At 41.3% G+C, this 22197-nt stretch overlaps 1 protein-coding gene across 1 annotated transcript in view; it reads left to right on the forward strand.

Annotated features, from left to right (window-relative positions):
• The window catches only part of LOC110967296 (amyloid beta precursor protein binding family B member 2), a 44276-nt gene that overhangs the window by 9469 nt on the left and 12610 nt on the right, over positions 1–22197 (forward strand). Inside the window, exons 7-9 of the mRNA XM_022216856.2 lie at positions 1376–1522; positions 2619–2746; positions 20792–20906. Of these exons, the coding sequence (XP_022072548.1) occupies positions 1376–1522; positions 2619–2746; positions 20792–20906 (390 nt within the window). The remainder of the gene's footprint in view (positions 1–1375; positions 1523–2618; positions 2747–20791; positions 20907–22197) is intronic.

Genomic DNA, 22197 nt, shown 5'->3' on the forward strand with positions numbered 1-22197 from the left:
GCTGTTTTTATGCCATACTTTCTTTTACGTTCATTAACGCTGTCCTCATTAAGTTTAATGCTGGGAACTGTGGTTCCCTGCTAACAGTATATGAGCAGACAGATGATTGTGCAGGTTATAGAAAGCCCCTAAATATGTAAAACCTACTTGATCATCCAAAATATTCAGTGAACTTCCATCACAGTTTGCAGAGTGGCGTCCTGGACTTCAGAGTCAGAATCAGAAATACTTTATAGATCCCCTGAAGGGAAATTTCTTCAATTCAAAGTCTTAGAAATTACAATTCAATTCAATTCAATTCAATTTTATTTATATAGCGTCAATTACAGTCAAATCGTCTCAAGACGCTTTACAGAACCCATATGCCTGACCCCCAGAGCAAGCCCAAAGGCGACAGTGGCAAGGAAAAACACCCTTTTAACAGGGAAGAAACCTCGAGCAGAACCCGGCTCAAATAGGGGGGACCCATCTGCCTGCTGGCCGGGCGGGTTGAGAAGGACAGAAGAGGGCAAGGGGGAGGGATGGGAGAAGAGGGAGGGGTGAGAAAGCAAGGAAAACACAACACACATTTGAATACATGCATGACAGGATATGTGACACAGACAAAGTATAAGCTAACATTGAAAACTGACTCATAGTTTACTCTTATGATGTACGGCTCTGACATTAAACATACTCCTTATATAGCTAGCAGTAAAATTCAAACAGTATGTAAGTTAGCATAACAGTATATTGAAGGCGATGCAGAGTTGACTCGTGGAAAAAGGGAATTGGAAGCAGAGGGCTGGTGGAAGGTCAGTAGCAGCATCCCACAGTGGATTACACAGTACAAAAATACAATATATAAACATAAGTAGATGTACATGTCCTAAAAATATAAAAATAAATAGAATAAAGTGTAAGCATAAAATGTAAATTGTGCATTGTTCCAAGAAAAATAAAAATGTAGATATAGGGTGTAATAAATACTAATTGGGTTGTGTTTGTGTTTTTGCACAGAGAAGTAGTTATTGTAGTTATTCCACATTATTCAGTGTTAACTAAAGAAGTGGAGAGGAAATTAGAAAAGTGTTTGCAGGTGAAACATACTTAACAAATTTGCTGTAGTTGTCTGCACACCAGTGCAACCAGTGATTACTACAGATGTCACAACATACATTCAGTTCCAGTTTTGCCCCTTAAACAGCTTTGTTTTAGACTATCTGGCTAAATGCAATGTCATTTAGGAGCAATTATTATGATAAGAAAACTGACAAAATGATGGCCTAATTTTAAGTATAATACAGTGTAATTTTCTAACCTCTATACTTAAAGGATTGAAGGACCTTTATGAATCCTTAGAAATACTAATAAAGACGACGTGTGTGTCTGCCAGTCATTTCCAGTTCGATCTCTGGGCTGGGTGGAGATGGCAGAGCAGGACCTGTGTGAGGGGAGGAGCAGTGTGGCGGTTCACCACTGCATCAGACAGCTGTCCTACTGCCGGAGGGACATACGGGACTCGGCCGGCGTCTGGGGAGAGGTCAGTCACTTACAATGCACAGTATGTTTATGTTTCCGAGTCTAAAAACCAGGATCGGATTTCTTAGTTTAAACATCCGTGTCTGTAAGTGGACTGTTGATAATGATTTAGTAAAAAGAAAAATACAATAGAAAAGAGGAGATCTGTTTTGCTCTTATTTTTGAGCCCTGAAGAGTTCAAAGACTCCCTCTGGTGAAAATCAAGATTTTTTTTAACCTGTTTACACGTCCATATGATGTTTTTTTTAAGACGTTAGATGACAAATCATGAACCATATAGGTAGTCGACACTATGTCTCAGTATTTTTGCATAAAAACTGAAGCGTATCAGTGACAGCCTGTAAAACATGAAATCAGACAGATTTATTAACAAACAAAGGAAATCAATTCTGTCTACTATCAGGGTGGGACTTTTCACCTTGAAGAACACAGAGAGAAGAAGTAATGTGTTTTATTAACAGCTGCAAAGGTTCAAAGGGAGAAGTTGTGAGCTTTTATCTAACTTTACCAACACATTATTTACCTGTTTGATAATGCAGTGAAGGTGAAGGCTAATGTGATCTGCTACTCTTACATTACTAACATCCTAGAGAGAAATACATAAAATACATTATCACATGGGATGTTTTGGCTTGTACAGTTGCCGTACAATTTGGCCTTTTTCATCCTGAAATTCAGCTTCTGGTTTGAACATAGGCGGCTCAGTTGCTCCACTGTTACATCTTGTGATTGTGTAGTTTAAAGTAGTTTAAAGTGTTTAAATCGAGTTGAAAGTGAGCCAGTGTGCTAAAGCTGCAGGTGAGCTGCAGATGGGTTGGTGGAGATGGAATTAATGTGCATCGTCATAGATTCACGCATTCTTAAGGTGTGATGGTATTATTTACACGGAAAAACTTCTTAATATGTTGTTTTTATTAACAGAGATATGCTTTTAGGAGCTTATCAATGTCAGAAAGATACTGGAATTTATAAGTTGTCATATCTAAATAAAAAAATAAGTAATTTGTGTTACAGAAATTTTGCAGCTTCAGACTTTTGCAGCTTCTGTCCAGCTTATGAACCACAACTTCAGCACATCCTTTCTTATTGTTTTACAGGGTAAAGGGATGCTTTTAGTGCTTCAGGATCGGATGCTGACCCTTGTTGACCCAGATGATCGCAGCTTGCTTCACTCTCAGCCTATCAGCAGCATCCGTGTCTGGGGCGTTGGCCGAGATCATGACAGGTAGGAAAATATTACAAATTTCTTTAATAAAGCCATGTTGTTGTTGTTGATGGTGGTGGTGCATTGCGGATTTGCAGTTCTTCCATTTGATGCCACTAATTTAATAATTCTAAATGTATTTCTTCCACAATTTCAATGAAATACAAACAAGAACACACACTAACATGTAGATCAAACAAACAGACATTCTGTAACAGAGCTCATACAATAACATACTGAAAAACACACGTGTGTAGAATTCACACTGTTAGCAGCTGAATCAGGAGTTTTAGCAAATCATCAGAGAATAGAATCAGCCTCATTATTATTCAGCCCATATTTGCACAAACTGGATTCAGAACACCTTAATTATTCTTATTGCTCGATGTTTCAGTTCCATTCTGAGGACCTTTGGGGCCTTCAGTCATTTGGCAATGTCCAACAGTCTTAACCTTTCAGTATTGAGCTGACAGTCTGCTGAGGCTAGCAGAGCTACTAATGGCAAGGGGGGCCAAACTAAACCCTCATTGATATGGGCCCCTCAGGGTTTCCATTAACCCACAGAGCAGCCACTTCAAACACTCACACAAACCCTGTACGCATCTGGAAACATTTACACGACCTTTAATATGTATGAGATACGTATGCATATTTGTACAGATGTGAGCTTAACATACACACAGCGTCCCTTTAAGTGTAGTAGTATAGAGGTCTCGTGTTTCCGTGATAATAAATGCTAAACCACTAAGAGCTGAGAGGTGTGGGAAATTCACTGTGTGCCACACAAATGAGAAAAGTGCTGCAGTCCAAGGAGCAGTCTGGTCCTGACATGTGTAATCAGCTGTTAAGGGATCGGGTGAAAATGGAGTTGAAAATAGCATCAGTGTAAAAAGGCTCAGTCTCACTTCACTTGCCCACACTTGTTACCTTATTTTTTTCATATTTCTCCCTTCCTGCCCTGGTATCTTGCTGTCTGTCTCTTATTTCTGTCTTACCATTCGTCTTTTAAGTGCTGCTAGAGTCTCTCTCACCCTCCCACTCGTCTTCTCTCCCTCCTGCCTTCCTCCTTTTTTTAGTACCCTCAGCAGTAACTCTGCCACAACATTAGCTGTATGTGTGTGAGTGAGATAAAGAGAAAGAAAGAAAGAAAGTCCCTCCGCCCTCTTCCGTCTCAGAGGATTGAGAAACTTTCAGTGGCTGTCTCTCTCAGCGGTAATGGATAAAGCGTGTAGTGGAAAGACGAGGGGAGGGCTGACCCAGGATAGCTCTCCCTCTTATCCTTTATTCTCTCACCACATCTCTTTCTCTCTCTTATGACATTACAGCTTCCACCCTCTTCATCCTCTTCCTCCCACCAGCTCCTTAAAATCTGCACTCCACAGTCTGCAATCCCTCTGCTTGGTTTTAGACTCATGCATGACTTTGGATGTACCACAGTCAAAATCAGAACATTTTTCACTTTCCACTTTTGTAACGCACAAGTAGAATTTTGTCTTCAGCTTGCATGAATATCACATCACATATTTCATCATTTACCACAAAACAAAACATAAAAAGCTATTTAAAAACACTGTTTTAGGTGCAAGTTATAAAATGGCAAGAAATAAATAACTTCAATAATATTGTTTAGTAATATTATGCATAATTAGGTGCCTGACACAGAGGATTCCGAGTGATACTGGCCTGATCATTACAAACCATTTTAGCTGACTTATTGTTTGCAGGGTGTATTATTTTTTTCTAGGATTTTTTTTTTTTTGGCACAGGTGACTCTGAGTAAAAAGTTATGATTCTGGGGATGACATGAATCTTCTTGTAAGATTTTGGCTGTCTTTCATGCAGCTGTTTTGTCATGGTAAAAAGCAGTTTACTGTCTGAGTTTGGCCATTCTACTGAGTAATCAAACCTGGAAGCATAGCTAAAAGCAACAACACTTTCCCTGATGCACTCTGTTTAAAAGGCACAGGTTATAGATAGCATAATACTACCCTGGCTGGAAGTGTGTGTGACTCAGAAGATATGTGATACTCTTTAACCATATCACACTTTCCGTGCACACAGCAAATTGTTTTAGAGCATCCACCATCAGACAGCAGGATGGAGTTTGAGTTTCCTTTGCCAGAGGTTGGAGTTGCATGGTCCTGTCACTAGAGTGCACTGTAATCAAAGTTTGTTTATTCAGAGAAGCAGAAGCAGTGCTACCCAAAAGTGTGTGGACACTTAATTGTGTACTTAATTTTGTGTGTGTGTGGTTTGTGGCTTGTGTTAAAGACAGAGAATGCATCGTCTGCAAAGGAGCTAAAGTCTGCATGTAATAACTGTATAGAAGCACTATGTGGTGAAGGGCGCTGATCTGATCTGCACATTTTGTTTAACATTCTTATGAGGGATAGCCAAGAGAAGCTTTGCAACCTGTGTTCTTGAGATTATCATTATATTATTGCTATAATCTGTCAACTTCCAGATATGTAGGTGGGTTTACTTTCATTTCCATCCATGTGGTTGTTTGTACAGCGGTGAATGAAATGTGAAAGACTTATTATTACTGCTTGCATTGTTTAATATGTAAGTGTATGTGGTTGTTATGAGTGCACTCTTGCATTCATAGCTAAGTCAGGAATATTTTTGTGTGCTTTTGTTAAATTTTACATTTTTTACTAATTATTTAGTGATGCTATCTTGGGCTGATGTTGCAAGATTAGACTTGGTGGTAGTGATGTTGCATTCTTTGTGGCCTATTTTGCACGCTTGGTCTGATTATGTGGTGTAATTTCTCTTTTGAAAAATTAGTGACAACTTTAGAAACAAAAACATGACCAAAAATACATGGTTTCCATGCAAGCATAGAAGAATGTGACTGATCTGCACCTGGAAGAGCAGGGTGGAGACTGTTATAGCAGCATGTAAAAAATGGCCGTGGTTTTAGTAATCCACGTATTTTACTCAAGGGCCTAGTGTAGTGCGTGATAGGCTTGAGAAACTTTGGACTGGTGTGCTGATCTGTTGTGGACTGATTTGACAAAACACTGTGTCTGTGTGTTTCATTTTACATGTTTAAAATGTACCATTTTTACAGACACGAAGAAAGACACAGTTCCATTGCAGGCTATGAAGGTCCCAAGTTTGACAGGTAGACGTCAACCACAGCTGCTGGTCTCCTCTGGACTTTTTTTTTTTAAAAAATCTCTCTCTATATATATATATATATATATATGTATATATATGTATTTATACATCTTTGCAGTTATCTTATGAAAATATCCCCCCAAAAATTCTATTGGGCTTTTGTTTTTTCAAAATGACCAGAAGAGACACTGGTCCACTGTTGGCTGGTGTGCCTCGATGTTCCACTCTTGGTGAAGTAGGTTTGTATGAGTGTGTGTGTGTCTGTGTGTTTAAAGTCAGATGGGTAATGTTGTTAAGTGATTGAAGCTGGTAGGTGGTGATACACAGAAAGAAGAGAGATGTCTTTGTTAGTTATGTTTTAAATGCCACTAATTGACTGAGAAAGACAGGAGAAAAGGGAAAAGCCGGGCACAAGAACTGAACTTGTAAGCTACAGCAGCGACTAGGAGATAAAGGATGTATCTGCATGGAAGACCCCTTTCTCTTTGCTCTCTCCATCATCTCTCTTTCCATCTGCTGTCTCTTTCTTTATCCATCTATCTGAGGAGTATTCCCAGCCTTGCCCTGGATGTTCTCCTTCTCTCCTTCAGCTTGATTCAATATGAATGAGTCCCCCTGTCTCTTAAACAGGGTGGGACGACGGGGGAGGAGGGGTTAGCTTTTCGATGATGAAGTCATGAAGCTATATCTGGAGCACTCAGCAAGTCTGACTGCGTGCACGACCCCAGTCGCACATACACATGTTTGCATGTTTGTGTATGTGCATGTGGGCTTGAACCGATGAAGTCATAGGTCTATATGTGGAGTGCTCTGTTTGCGTGTGTGTGGTGGTGAATGAGTGGGTGTGCATGCGTTCGCCCCCACTTCTCCATCCCATCTTTCTGTCTGTAATGCTCTTGTGCTATTTCCACTCTTTGTCTCCAGCGCTCTTTCTGCCTCCCTCTTGTGCCATTGGCTGCACGGCTTTGCCTCTTCTTCTTTCTCCCTCTCTTTGTCCCGCCGTCGCACTATAGTCGTGTGAAAGCCTTCCCTCCTTTTTTTCCCTTCAGTTTCAGTAAGGCAGAGACAAAGATAGGAGGAAGAGGCGAAGACAGTCAAGAGAAACAGGGAGAGTAGGGGAAAGAAAGCGTGGCAGTGCTTTTAGAGTGAGAGAGGAAGAGAGAGGCATGCTTCCCTGCTCGCACTGAGCAGGACACAGCAGGACCTCGCAGGAGACTCTTCAGACCAGGCGAGCAAAGCAAAGGAACGCCAAGGGAGATAGGAGGAGAAAAGGTGTAGTAGAGGGAAGAGGAGAGGGAGAAGCAGGGGGAGGGGAAGGAAAGAAGGAGAGGAGAAAGGGGAAAGGAGCCCCAGAGGATTAAAAAAAAAAAGGATAAGAAGGAAAAAGAGAGGAGGCAGACAGGAAGAGATTTACCCCAGGGTACCGTGGCGAAGGGGCTGTAGCAATGTCACCGTGGCGAAGGAGCTAACGAGGCAGGGAAACTAGTTGTCGGTAACGGGGCGAGGATGTCTGCCTGTGTGAGTACTCCTATTTCTAGTTCATTCATTCCTCTATTCTCCATCCATCCATCCATCCCTCCACTTTCAGTCATTTATTACTGCCTCTCTCTCTACCTCAACATCCCCTTTTCTGTTGATTCCTAACTGCCCTTATCATGTGGAGGGCACAGCACATGTCTCCTGGCCCTACTTTAATTCATTAGCCATCCCTTCATTTGGTCACTCATTTACTTTTCAACCTCCTGCTGTGTGTTTGACTTCAAGCTGTGTCCCTCTGTCTCTCTCTCTCTCTCTCTCTCTCTCTCTCTCTCTCTCTCTCTCTCTCTCTCTCTCTCTCTCTCTGGCTAGCCATCAGGTGTAGGGATTTTTTTTTTTCTTTCGCGGCAGCAGGTTTTCAGTCGGGAGTCACTGTGACAAGAGCAAGATGTTCAGGGAGTCAGATAAGAAAGAAAAATCAGAGGAGTGGAAGAAAAAAGAGGGAGATGAAGTAAGCAAAGGAGGGATTGAGAAAGACAGGATTAAAGGAGCTGGATGTGCTGCAGGGATGTTTCAAAGTGTGTGTCATGGCTGTTTGGAGCTGTTTGATAGTGCACTTGGTTTATGTGTGTGTGTGTGTGTTCTGCAGTGCCAAAATATGACTATTTATGACACACACATCTTGCGCTGCCACACGAATTTAAGTGAGGATATATGCCCGGGTGAACATATGTGTGTGTGCATGATAAATGCTACTGTATGCATAGGTGGAGTTTCCCTCATTCTCTCTCCTTTCTGTAAGCAGAGGAGGAGGAGGAGGGGAAAGAGGAGGATGAGGGATGAGCAGGGAAACACTAGGCGAAGAAACCAAAAGCCAGAGTGAAATGATTTACGACGTCAGGGGGGCCGCTCCTGCTTGTTTTCTTGTCCTTGGCATGTGACACTTATTAGGATTGAGACAACACTGTTGAGAATCTGATGATGTACGTTTTTAGCGGCATCGCTGAATAGGGGTCTGCTGTCTGTGTGTTTATCTTGCTATTTAAGTGAACTAATGTTGCCTTTCTCCACTAGTGGCAACAACAGCAGAGGCGCACGCAAACACACGATAACACACTAATACAAATACACACAGATTCCACTTTTCATTCATATTCATTAGTGGGCAGCAGTGGGACTCTGCTGTTGGTTATCCCCTCCAGCTCTCACTTTATTTTCCCCCAAATGCTGACCTTCTGTGGAGAAGAGAAGAGAAGAGAAGAGAAGAGAAGAGAAGAGAAGAGAAGAGAAGAGAAGAGAAGAGAAGAGAAGAGAAGAGAAGAGAAGAGAAGAGAAGAGAAGAGAAGAGAAGAGAAGAGAAGAGAAGAGACACGCAACCCCAAGTATCATGAATTTTTCAACTCAGAACACACTCTTTCGATCTCCTCCAATGGAGTGAGTTTGCGTGGGCACATTTGGCTTGTGGCGGTCATGATGCCTCCATGTAACCGCAGCTTATTTGCTAATGTCAAGGCCCCTGTAGCCTTAATTAACATGCAAGACCCCTCTGATGGCCCACAGGGACAGAGTCCGAGCACCTAGACCCACTCGATAGATGCCAGAGTGATTGATGGCCTTTTCCTTCCCACTCCTGCTCCGATTTGATCCCTATACCAGCGTCTCTCTCTCTCTTGCCCTGCAAGTCATCGCTCCTTCACGTCAGCTCCCTCCATTTACCCACAATACATCACTCCTACTTCTCCACACACATACACACCGCTCTTGTCAGGACTTGTCCACCCAGGCTCCCAGAAACCCTCATTCTCTAAAGGGTCATTATGGTTGTAGAAGTCGAGTCCCTCCAGCCAAGAGACAAATGTTAGACAGTCACACACAGAAAGAACAAAAGCCTCAAAACATGTTTCCTTCTCCCTCACATTTCCTTTCTCTCCAGTGTTCTCTTTCTTACATTAGCATTGTTAGGCACACCTGCTGTAATCCTTGTCTTCCTGACAGATTACTCCTCCTGGTCCTCCTATAGATTCCCTCCCTTGCCCCCACCAGCCAATAAATCTCCTCCCGATAAAACCCTCTCTGGTCCTGGTCGCGGTGGACAGAGATTGCGAGGGGATGTTGCTGATGCTCGCTGATCATACAGGGCTGAACGCAGCAGGATCCTTGTTTAGTCACGGTCTGCTTGTAGCCCTTCCCCTTCTTCACACTACAGACAGCACAAGTGGCCACCGTTTAGGACGAATGCATTTGAATCCTTTAATGTCAGCATTAATTATGTTTAAGTGGAACTGCTGCTGATATGTCTACAAGAATAATTAGCTTTTACTGAAAATCTGATACATCTGCCAATCAGAAAAGGTGACTCTACATCCTGTTGATATTTTTCTTCTCATATTGGTTTCCATGCAGTTGAGTCACTGATGACTTCACAGTTGTACAGAAGAGTCCAGAATAGTTTTTTTTTTTTTTTAGAGAAACTCTGGTATAAACAAAGACTGTAATTTTGGCCAAAAATTTGTATGAGACATGTAGAATAGTGTGAGTTTGGTTAAATATCATAACTTTAAGCTCAGATTTGATTAGTTCCTTATGTAAGACCCTCGGGAAGTTGAGAATCCAGCATTTCTTTCCAGTTTTACAATTTCTGACTGTGATAAAGGTACATTTTTGGTGGCCTTTAAAAAGAATTACATGCTTTTCAAACCCTGAACAGATTTGGGGATTTATGGAGTGAACAATTAATCTTGCTTTAAAAACGTCATATAATTTAATTGAAGAATGCAAATAAAAACCAATTCCGACGCGCATCTGTAACTAACAGTTCATTTTGTTATGAATGAATCTGCTGACTATCTTCCTCAGTAATCTATAAAGTGCCAGACAAAGAAAAAAAGCCCATTATCACATTTCCTAAAACTCAAAATGATCTCTTGTTTTTTCTTTTTCTTACATCAGTCAAAAAACCCGAAGACATCCCATTTATTACCGCATTTGTGTGGTTTATTACCACACAAATTTCCTTTAAAATGACTTGTGAATGATCATTTTATTATCAAAGTCTGTGACATCTTTTTGTCACTTGAGTAAGTGATTAACTGAATAATCAATAACTACAAACTTTAATGTAATTACAATTTGATAGATCAGTTCACTCAAATTACAAATAGATATAGTCTAACCTAAGGCAGTGTCTTCTCATGGTCGTAGTAGTTTAGATAAACGTATCTTTGAGATTTGTTCCTGCAGTCAAAGATAAGAGAGGTAGATGGACTTTCATCAGTGCGGATCCGAGTGAGCAGATCTCGAAATAATTTCCACTTTACTCTTAATATTTTACAGAACACGCACATTTTTTCTGACTCATCATCGGCCTGTAAGTGAAAGGAAACGTAAGATTGATTTTAGAGGAATAACCCTCTAAAGAATTCCCCACTATAGAGCGAAAGGCTGCTCATTTCTGTACTGTATGTGCAGGAAACCTAATGATTTATGGCACATGCAGCTAATTAGGTTACGGGCAAACACTATGATCCAAACTGTGCTGCGAGTAGAGCTTGGAATAACTCCACGCTAACTCGACACCAAATCCCTGCACTCTCCCACACTCCCTCACACACATTAGATACATGAATGGGGGCGTCTTACTGAAGTGACATCTCACTGAAGCTTTGTCGGAGTCGAGAGCAATGGCGCTTATGTACAAAAACACACACACACACTCACACACATTTCAGAGCAGTGTGATGTATAAATGATCAAGAGCTGGGAGAACAGCAGGACATCATCTTTCCCCCCTGCTCTTGCCCACCCCGACCCCCTCTTTCTACCCCTCATTCCCCACACACGCTCTCCATGTCTTTGCATCTCGCCCACCCACCTATCTCTGCTCTTAAATATGTAATGAAATATGACGAGTGTTGACACATGGGGACTGTGTGTGCTTCCTCTGCATGTTGCCCCTCCCTCCCTCTCCGGCTTGCCACAATGAACGCTCAGAATTGGGTCACAAAGCTGCATCAACACAAACCGGGGTCGCCTCTGTTTCTGTCTTTCAGCAGAACACCATTTTCACAATCAGCATCGTGAATATGCGAGTTTTCTTAGAAATAATGCAGAGATATTGACGATGAATCAGACGGAGGTGTAGTAGTAGCTGCTGCTGCAAAGATGATCCACTGTCTGCTTCAATCACAGAGGCAGCATCGTGTGCTGCCGTTTAATGCGCCGCGCACAACAGTTTTATTTTTATTTCGGCTCGATTTTGTCCTACTTCTTTGCTGCCTCCGGCGATAAGCGGTGATTGTGTGTCTTTCCGCCCATGAGTGTGTGTTTGTGCACCGAGAAGCGGGGAGTATGTGTCATGTGGTACCGGTGATGTAGAGGGGGGCCTCCTCTGGCCTCGGGTGCTCATTTTGCTGCTCATCTCGGTGCTGTAAACAAGTTTACGGTGTGGAGAGGTAATTACGCACAGACATTTTGCATTAGGCCTAATGGCTGTGGGCCATGACTAATTCACCAGGTCGCTGAGGGGTTTGCCCCGTTCGGTTGTCACACAGGCTTACAGCACTGCAGTGCCACTGTGGATGGGAGTGATTTTACTGTTGCCGCTTTCAGTTCGTGCCAAAACAGCTCCAAAAATTCTGCTTCATGGACTCATCACTGTGTTTTTTTTTGGTCACGATGCCACTTTATTCTTGAAGGAGCAGTTTTGGATAATAGGGCTTTTTGAATTTCTTTAGACAAGAAGTTTGATGCTATTTTCATATGAACTCCTTGAACTTGATGTTCTTTTGACATTTTTCAGATTTTTTTTTTTTTTACATTTGCAGGGTAACTTATCTGTACTTCACCATTAAATACAGCAGAGAGTCAAGTAAAGTCAAGTCAGCTTCAGCTGCGTTGCGCAAAACCACAATTCTGTCTCTTTGAAAACAGACACACATTATGGAGAAACAAACTGAAAACATTATACTGAGCAGTATCAACCGTAACAATCCACCATTGTCTGAATGCTAATGAAACATCGAACCTACTACTGCATGTACAACTGTAAATACCTGACGGTGCACCATCAATACTGCAGTAAAACTAAGCCAATTTCTGTCAGCAGCTCTGCTCAGTCCTATTAGTGCCTCTGTGAGGTGTGTACTTTACACCTCGTCTTCCGGGTTTTATCTTTGAGTTTTATGACCCCTTTTTTATCACCATATTCTACTTTCCATTACAATAAACTACGATTAACTTCAGTAATGAGCAACATTTGCTGTTTTCTGCAAACACAATTAGTGGCACTCAGGGGTCCAATTTTAAAAAACTGCTTCTTCACAGCAGTGTATTGCAGCGTTTATTGAGTTTGGACTAATGAAAATACACGCAAATTACAATGGTCCATCATAAGAGTTTGAGCTGAGCATTTATAGGACTGTCAGCAAAACTGTTTACTCACTAATTCTGCTCTTGAAAAGGATTCTTTCCTATTAGCAGCAATAATTTTTATGAATAATAGTGTAGCTGTGAATGGAATACTCATAGAGCCTTGCAGAGTGTGCTTCTTTACTAAGGATGATTTCACGTTGCATCAGGCTTTGAAGTGTCTCACAGAAACATTGCAAAAAAACAGATTTTTTTTAAAAAAGAATGAGTAATTGGAAGGACACAGTGGCTAACCATTAATACACCTGACCGTTGTTTGGTTATTCTCTTTGCAGTGTGATGAAAGGCCTTCCCTCTGAATCATTATCCAGCTGTTTCAGTGTTGCACACCTGTCACAGTTCAGAGTTGAAACTGGATCAGATCCGCGTTCACTTTGGACTGCAGCCAAAGTCACGCCGCTGTCAGTGATAGTACCAGTTCAGATGCATTCAATAACATATTTATACACACACACATGCTCTGTACATACACCTGGTTCTCGCTGCCTCCTCATCTACTTTTTGCTGACAGGGGAGCCACGACTACTTCCTCCCGCAGACATTTCAAATCAGCATTTGGCTGGGCAATTAGCATATGTAAGTGTGCGAGCATGGCGGCCAGCGTTACCCAGACACTCTGTAAAGCTGTTTGATAATTGAAGTCTGTGTGAAGTCTGTGTGATGCATGGTGCTCTGTGCGTTTGTGTGTGCATGTGACAGATGGTTTGGAGGAGACATGAGTCTCTACTGAGCAATACTGGAAGCTACAGAGCAGCAGAAAGAATGGCAGAGCAGGTTGGGGACTAGTTACATTTGTGTTGTTTTCACTGCCTCTTAAAACGGCACTTTTACTGCACCAGCAGTGGCATACTTTAATTTTATTGCGCCGTTTTAGCATCTGAAGATACATTGTGTGGTTGCTCTCTGTAAAGTTTTCAGAGCCGCTTGAATTTAAATAATACTCTAAAATCAGTGGAAATTGTCTTTTATCCGTGTTATTGAGCAGTTGGATTGCTTGTAACTTAATAAAAATGAAAAGAAAAGGCACTAGAAAGACCATCAACACTTTTGGGAACAGTTATATGACGCAGATTCAGTCCTACTTATTGGTTTACTGTTTTAATTTTCTTATTTTTGTGGGTGTGTGGGCAAAAAAATAAATGGTGTATTCATTTGTGCTTAGATTTTTAGTGGAAGTAGTTTCTTTATTTTTGTGTAAGGTGGTTTATTTTGTCATTTGTTCTTCTCATGTAGGTTTGTAGATATGTGTAAGTCACAAACTTTTCAAAAATAGAATTATGTTTTGTCCCTATATCTTAATTAATAAGTAACCAAACTCAGCATCAGTGTTCTACTCACACAGTTCTGCTGTGTTTTGCATTATAGATTTTCTGTCCAGATTTCTTCATATATTTGCCACTGCCAGCATCTCATTTTTCTTTACGCTCTTTAGTGTTTGTTGAATGAGAAAATCATTATGTAGTCGGGGGATCTAAACATAGAAGTAACAGTGAAAATGATTTCAGCATTAAAGATACATTTATTTAAATTCATATATTCAATCAACTGAATGTTCAAACATGTTTATGACACCACTTTTAATACCAATATCTGAAGCACTGTGAGTCAGAAAACCATGTTTTTTTAAGCCTCCAACTATATTATATAACTCTTCCAGTTGGGACCACTGTTGGAGTGGTTTCACCTGTCTTACCTGCTAATTGATATAATTTATATTATGAGATAATAATATCATAGTATGGGCTTTAAATGCAAGGAATGTAATTTAAATGATTTTTTCTCATAAAGTATGCCTCTGACTGGTACTGTACTCTACAGTTTTAAAGTGACAATAACATGAACATAAAAATCAGCCTCTTAGAGTGAAAAATAAAGCTTTTATGGCAGGTGGAATATCTGAGTAGACAGAAACATTGACATTTTTTGACCAAATTTACACCATCATAGAACTGATTTGTATTATTGCTCCACTGATTAGCATGAAGAAAATAGCAAAAAAAAAAAAAAAAAAATGATCAGGACCCCACCATTCTTGAAAGTAATGTTACTACCCAGATTCTACACATAGTCAATTCAATAAATTGTCAACACTTTAAAACAATCTGTCAGTTGAAGATGGTCGGCATGAACTTTTTTTAGCCCCTTGATGCCTGAATATATTTACAATTAACTTTTTTAAAATTGTGTTTAGCTTTCCAGCTGATGCTAAATTAAGTGGAGACTGTTAATTTGTCTATTTCACATAGGAGATATATATATAATAATAATAACATATATAATAATTCGGTCCCACTCCAACCGGTCCTACGAGAAACCAGTGCTTGCAAAAGGTTCCGAGGTATGTATTGAGTATGCACAAATAGGCATTGGGGGAATGGATACACTATCTCGGCTGCAGTCTGAATGAAAGTGGTACGTTGGGAATTCATGACGATGGACGTCAAGGGGTTAAATTTGGTGACTTGAGATGGAATGACCCTATGATGTATTTTTGTAGTTTTTTGTTTTTTTTTTGATAGCTGGATGACATATCATGAGTGAGATAAGCAGCTAACATTGCTGCTCAACATTTCCAGTATTGGAACTGCACATACTAGAGAAATCACCAGTGCAGAGCTACATCTGAGATATTTTAAGACAAAAATCAATGACTTTAAATATGACAAACCTAGTCCATGTGTGAGGCTGGGATTCAGCTATATATACACACACTACAGTTACTACTACACACTGTGCTGTCAGTGCTATTGATGGTAGGTGGCTGCTGTCAGAGTTGCAGATGCTGACGGTTCTGTGGAACTTTCGCAAACCCAGTTCAGCGCACCTCTGCAGCCGTGACCTCATTTAATCTCCGAGTTGTACGCATCCTCTCCAGCCGAGCCTGCCTCACAGCCGTCAGGATCAAAGAGAGATTGGTAGTAGTGAGTCAGTCATCCTTTATTGAGCTGTGGAAATATGTGGAGCACAGAGAGGGAAAAAAAAAAGAACACATGAGTGGTGGGAGTCTTGCTTTAACTCATCTCTGTGCTTTGGTGCTTTCATACCTTTCATCTCCTGCTTCTTTTTAGCTCTTTTTTTTTTTGCCTCTCTACCGTCCAGCCTCCAGTGGGTCTCACATCTCGTTTCCATTCCTCTCTGCTACACTCCCACCTTTTCATTTTGGCTTTCTGGCCTCCTGCCCTTCATCACTCTGCTGTCTCCAGATTTTATCTATCTATCCTCTCTGCTCGCTTTCCCGCCAAAATTTCCTCTGACATCTGGGAGGTCTTTCATCCTGAGTTCTTGAACTTCGGATGAATGACATTTGGTCATTTGACGGCTGATGCACTCCCTGTCCTTCTCCACCACAATCAAAAAAGTAAACTTATCTTTTTCCTCTGTCTGTCTGTTTCCAGGCTAACCTACATGGATGGATGGATGGATGGATGGATGGATAGATAGATAGATAGATAGATAGATAGATAGATAGATAGATAGATAGATAGATAGAAATGTATTACTTCCCTTCAGAACTACATACTATGTGGTGCAGGGAACTTATGACTTCATTGTTATATAAAGTTTTGGCAACAGCTCCAGGTTTGGGCTTGGTTTTTTGCTGAATCTCAGCAGGTTAAATGTCAGCTCGCTCCCCGCTTGCTCTCCATCATCACCTGCAGCGTTTTGCACTACAGCCAAATTTCCACTTCAGTTGTTTCTGCTTATCAGACAACAAGATAATTATAATGTTCATACTCATACACGCAACCAAAAGACACCTAAAAAACGAAACATAAACAGTGACAGCACCCGCTTTGTACGAGCAGCTGTGCTGGCATTACAACAGGTGATCCACCTGAGACACCATACCATGGCTTTGTTGGTTTGTTCCAATGGCATGTGTCTGACCCAGCTTAAGTCATTGTTTGCCAAAATGTCACCATTTTTGAAAGAAAAGTCTATTTTCAGGTGTGACAAATGCTGGCTGAGTGGTGTTGAAATACCAAAACAGGGAGAAAAAGACACATTTCCAGATAAACGGACTGTTTTGCTGTAAAAGTCAAATGAAGTCAGCGTGACCATGACGGTAGTGTAGGTTTTTTTTTGAAAGGTGGAGGTGTGTTCTGAATTTGATGCGGTCCTTTCATCAGTAATGAAGCACTGGCAACACTTTCACTGTTACACTGACATGCAAATTAGTTACAGAGAGAGAAGAATGGCGCGTGGTTTTGAGGCAAAAGGAGTGCAGCTTTTGTGACATTCTGAATTTTTAACACTGAAATCCAGTTTCACCAGAAGTGACGGACGGTGAACACAGCGTGGAATTAGGAGTTGAGCAGGAGGAAATAGAATAGGAGGGGAAAAAATCAGGGATGGATGTCAGAGAAACACACTGAGAACAAGATGCAATTTAATGCGACATATGCAGAAATATTTACATGTGGCGAGTGAGAGCTTTTAGGCAGTTTACACGAGTGTTGATGTAGCCTCCATATGGCCTGTGTGAGTATGTGTGTGACTGCTGGCTGGTTGGAGCAGCAGATCTGATGCTCTGACACCGGAGTTATGACGATGTGGTGTGTGTGAGCCTCTCGACTCCCTCTCACTAAGTGGATCGTCAAAGAATCAAAGGCAGTCGATGTTTGAATTAGCCCTCTGTTCTTTATTCAGCCTGTGCTTCCTTTGTAGTGTTCCTGATAATAGAGTATCACAGGCTATATGTGGTGCAGCTGTGATGAGTTACACTGTTGATACGAATCAGCCTGCGTTGCATCTTCTTTCTTTTCTGGGCTTCTCCTCCCGTCGTGGAAACAGAAGCGTGAGAGATGGAGAGAGCTGAGGAGAGCGAAGGGAAGATTAAAGAGCAAAAGTAAAGAGATGGATGAAAGAGATTTGGAGGAGGGAAAGGTAGAGAGGAGATGGAGTAGTGTGTGTGTGTGTGAGAGAGAGAGAGTGTGTGTGTGTGTAGCATCCATGTAGTCACATCCCACAGGGAAGGTATCCTGTGTCATAATGTAGCAGAATGCTAATCCACTGAAATGAAAAGTACACAGTGCTGAGCTCCAGTGCACACATGCAACACACACACACACACACACACACACACACACACACACACACACACACACACACACACACACACACACACACACACACACACACACACACCTCACAGGGAGACAATGATTGAAGTCAAAGAGCATTTTGCCTGTTTCTGGCTCACTACGTTGTGTGTATTAACATTGCTGTTGTTGTTTTTTTTCTTTTCCCTCCTTCCTTCCTTTTGTTTCTCCTTCCATCTTTTCCCAATATGCAAATTACTCATCCTACATTTCTTCCTCTCTAATAATGTCCCATCTTTCTTCTCTCATTTCTTCCCTTCACCTGCATCCTTTCTTCATTTTTACCCCTCAACAACCCCCTTCTGCTTCCTGGGACACAGAGAAAGGTAACTGCTTCCTTGTGTTGTGCTCAAACGTGATCTTGCTTCGCCACTGTTTTCAGTAATCGTTTTGTCAGGACTCCCAGCCCTGTGTGCAATCACATCTGTCACTACAGGCCTCAAATCAGTGACTTTTCTTTGCCCAGAGTTACTGTTGCACTTCACGGGAGCGACTACCGAAGGTTTAAATCACCGGTGTTAAATCATCAGCGAGCCAGACTGGCCATAGGCTATTTCCTATTAAGAGTTGCATGCTGCTTTATGGCATTTTGATCCCCCAGAGAGCGAACAGAAGTCATAAAAGAGCCATTTGTAGTATGCCAGGCAAGGCCACTCATGCTGCTTTGGTGACGCACTGCTCAAATGTCCCTGAACGAAGTGCACTGGACACCACACACACACACACACACACACACACACACACACACACACACACACACACACACACACTCAGTCGCACGTGCTATCACGGTTTCCTTCCTGGCCACAGGCGCAGCGCATTATCGACCCAAAGTGTGTGAGCACACAATTAAGCAGAGGAGACAGGCCAGATAATGGACTCATAAACACAAAGAGCCCCACTGTGATAAATGCCAGCTTTGTTTGCCGTATTTCTGTTTGTGTCTAAGGTTATTTTGGAGCGTGCAATGTGTGTGTGTGTTGGTGTGTGTGTGTGTGTGTGTGTGTGTGTGTGTGTGTGTGTGTGTGTGTGTGTGTGAGTGTGTGCGTGTGCATCTGGTGACACTCCCATCCAGTTGGCTTCTCTTCATGTCCTCACTCCCCTCCTTTCGCTCTGTGTTGTCTGATTACTCCGTCATTTCTGTCCTGGCTGGAAAAGCATCCTCCTACCTTTTGTTGTGCCGCTTGTCTCACCTGTTAATGAGGAAGAAAAGCATCTTTCATCTTGTCTGTGTTTGTGTGTGTATGTGTGTAATATATCCCACATGCAGCTGTTTTTCATCTGCCTCCCACACTCTGCATAAAGTTTCCTTCTCAGCGGAGCTCCTCCTCATTCTCCTCATTTTTCTCTGCCATGTGGCACCACTGTGAAGCTCCTGGCATGTGGTTTCCTTGGGCACTGATACACATCTGCCTCCGTAAATGCATATGGCTACATGTCTGTCTGGGTCTGTGTGTGTGTTTGGGTCTGTGTGTCATTGCAGGAATGTCGCACATTAAAGGGGCTTTAAGTAACATGTTCTTCTTAAACCCTGATTGGTGAACAATGAATTGCAGCAAAGCTTTGGGCTGCTGGTAAATGAGACAAATAACGGAGTCGCAAATTCATAATAAGTTAGTGACCTAATTTGAGTGCTGCTCCAACAAGAAATGCCTAGAGGAAAGGTAAATATATCATGATGCAAAATGGGGTAATAATAATTTTGTTGTCATTCGTGGCTTTTATTTCTTGTGCATGAAATGTAACCTGCAGCTTTTCCTGGTAGCTTTTTTTCCCTCCGTTGTTGAACAGGCAACAATGCAAACAGGTGCGCAGAGAGAATTGAAAAGTTCTATTGTCTCAGAACAGAAGACAAGTCCAAGGACAAACTCTCTTTTTTTAATGTTTGCAATGAGTCACCTCCTGACAGTGAAGATAGGTGGAAAAGATGTAAAACCGACTCTGGCAGAACAGCTCTTGATAAGAGGAATGTGGAACAAAATGTGCTCAGACATTGGAGTGCAAATGGAAAGTAATCAAGATATTTCCAGAAACTACAGATGAACACTAAATTTAGCCCAACAAACTAAAAAAAAAACGCTGAAAGAAATGTAAAATACGTAATTGGCTATCGCATCTACATATTGTCCCAAAGCTAAGTGCCTTCTGGGAGACGTCTGAAGGCCGTAAAGAAGTGTTTGATCACAATATCCAATAATGTTCAAAACTGGTTCTCCAAGGAATAATACCAGAAAGCTTTGAGGTGAAAATTGTAATCTATTTGCTAAAAATGCAGCTATCAGGAGCCATTCAGGGTACAAAGTGGATGAAGGTATTCTCTCCCACATGCAAAGTATGGAATTAAGATGTGCTATCAAATGGAACAAATATTGTTCCAGAAAAAACACAAATTTACAAACAGATGAAATCATGTAATGTGAAGATAATTCAACAATTCTGTATGTTATTAGCTCTAAACAACCCACAATCAGTCTCTGTTCTCATTTTTCACACGCTCGCCTCAAGGTGCAGTAAATGCTGACATTCTGTAATTCCCTTCTTATGGGGAAACTTTCTTGGCTTTTACTCCCTTTTTCTCTGCTGTATTATCTTTTCTCTCCACCAGTTAATTGAAAACTTCTCCATCCTCATATATAATCATAAATGTTACAGGGCTGCTGGGAAATGCAAAGAAACGTAGCTTACACAGTTCACTGGAATTTAAATCAGAATAAATTTACAGGCTGGAAAATCACTTTCCTGGAGAAATTTAATCTCTGACTCACCTGCATTACAGAACAGCAGAAATCCATACTTGCTGATTCTTACTTATTGCCCCTTTAACCAACATTTGGTTTGTGTGCTGTGAAGGTGTATTGAGCTCGGTTTTGAGTTTGTGTCTCACCTGCATCATAAATGAACTTGTGATGATTCCTGCCTTATCTCCACCCTTCAGGGATTTTGCCTATGTGGCCAGAGACAAAAACACGAGGGTGCTGAAGTGCCACGTGTTCCGATGTGATACCCCTGCTGCAGCCATCGCCACAAGTCTCCACGAAATCTGCTCCAAGGTGGGTGTCATTAGCGCCGCCACCTCCACATGAATGAGCCTATCTGCTGCTGTGAAGCAAGTTATCAAGCTTTAATCAGTACAACTACTGAGGAGTGGGGAAAAAAATCTTTTTCTGGTGCTGCAGTTATCCAGAGCTACTTTTTAAGGCTGTAACTTAGATGTTACTTTTACATGTACAGTATGTTAGAGCTAACTAATGGCCAGGAAACATTTTCAGAACTCAGATGAGAATTTTGTCATCATTTACTCGAGAAGTAAGAGCTGAGAGGAGAGATAGAGAGAAGTTTTAAAAGCCTTTACGGTGAGAAGAGGAGATGAAATTCAGATTACATACCACATGCAGTGTATATTCAAGGAGTTTTCTGTGTGTGTGTGTGTGTGTGTGTGTGTGTGTGTGTGTGTGTGTGTGTGTGTGTGTGTGTGTGTGGTGCCAATGAATCACATGAATGCAGCACTTGATTCATAGTCACACCTTCTCTCTCACTTCTGATCTTTAAAAAAACTCAACGATCCACTGACTACAATAAAGGACACTGCACATTAATATTATGACAGTGAAAATGCTCACTATGACTGCCACCATTGGTTGCCACTTGTGTAAATCTCTGAGTTTTGAGACTTATTCGTTCTTCTAAACTGGCAAAATGTTTTCAGTGTTACTTGAGCCTATAACTCATCAAAATCTGCTACAAGTTCTCACCTCAGTCTTGTTATGAATGATAATCTTTACTTCACTTCAAAAGCCTGACCATAATTATAATAACTCATTATCATGTAAACACACTCAATGTGACCCCATTCAGTTCTGAGTCATAAAAGTATTGCAAAGTTTGTATTCTCAACATGAGTCACCACCTGTATTTATTTATTAAAATCATATGCACATTCATAGATTCCAATTATTTTGGAGGAGTAGAAGATTGAAGAACCACTTTGGAAAAAATGCCTTCAGAAATTTGATTAGAAAATAAATTACAGTAGGTTCTCGGTTTACGACGTCCTTGACCTACGGCGTTTCATGGTTACATCACCATCTCTCATAAATTTCTTAAGAAAGTCTTGTCCCATCATTTCGACGTACAGCGTTTGCAATGTTAAAACAAATTTTGTGCGGAACTAGTTGGTGAGTGGAGCATTCGAATACGTTGTCATGTAGCGCTATAAGAGGAAGACGGCTTTGTTTACGTTCACCGGTTGGATGCCACATAGGTCAAAGTATGTGCGTTCCAACTTGCGGCGAAAATCAAGTTACTTCGCGTCATAGGAACAGAAATCCGATGTAAGTCAAG

Source organism: Acanthochromis polyacanthus, chromosome 10 (assembly GCF_021347895.1).
Source record: "Acanthochromis polyacanthus isolate Apoly-LR-REF ecotype Palm Island chromosome 10, KAUST_Apoly_ChrSc, whole genome shotgun sequence".
NCBI lineage: Eukaryota > Metazoa > Chordata > Actinopteri > Pomacentridae > Acanthochromis > Acanthochromis polyacanthus.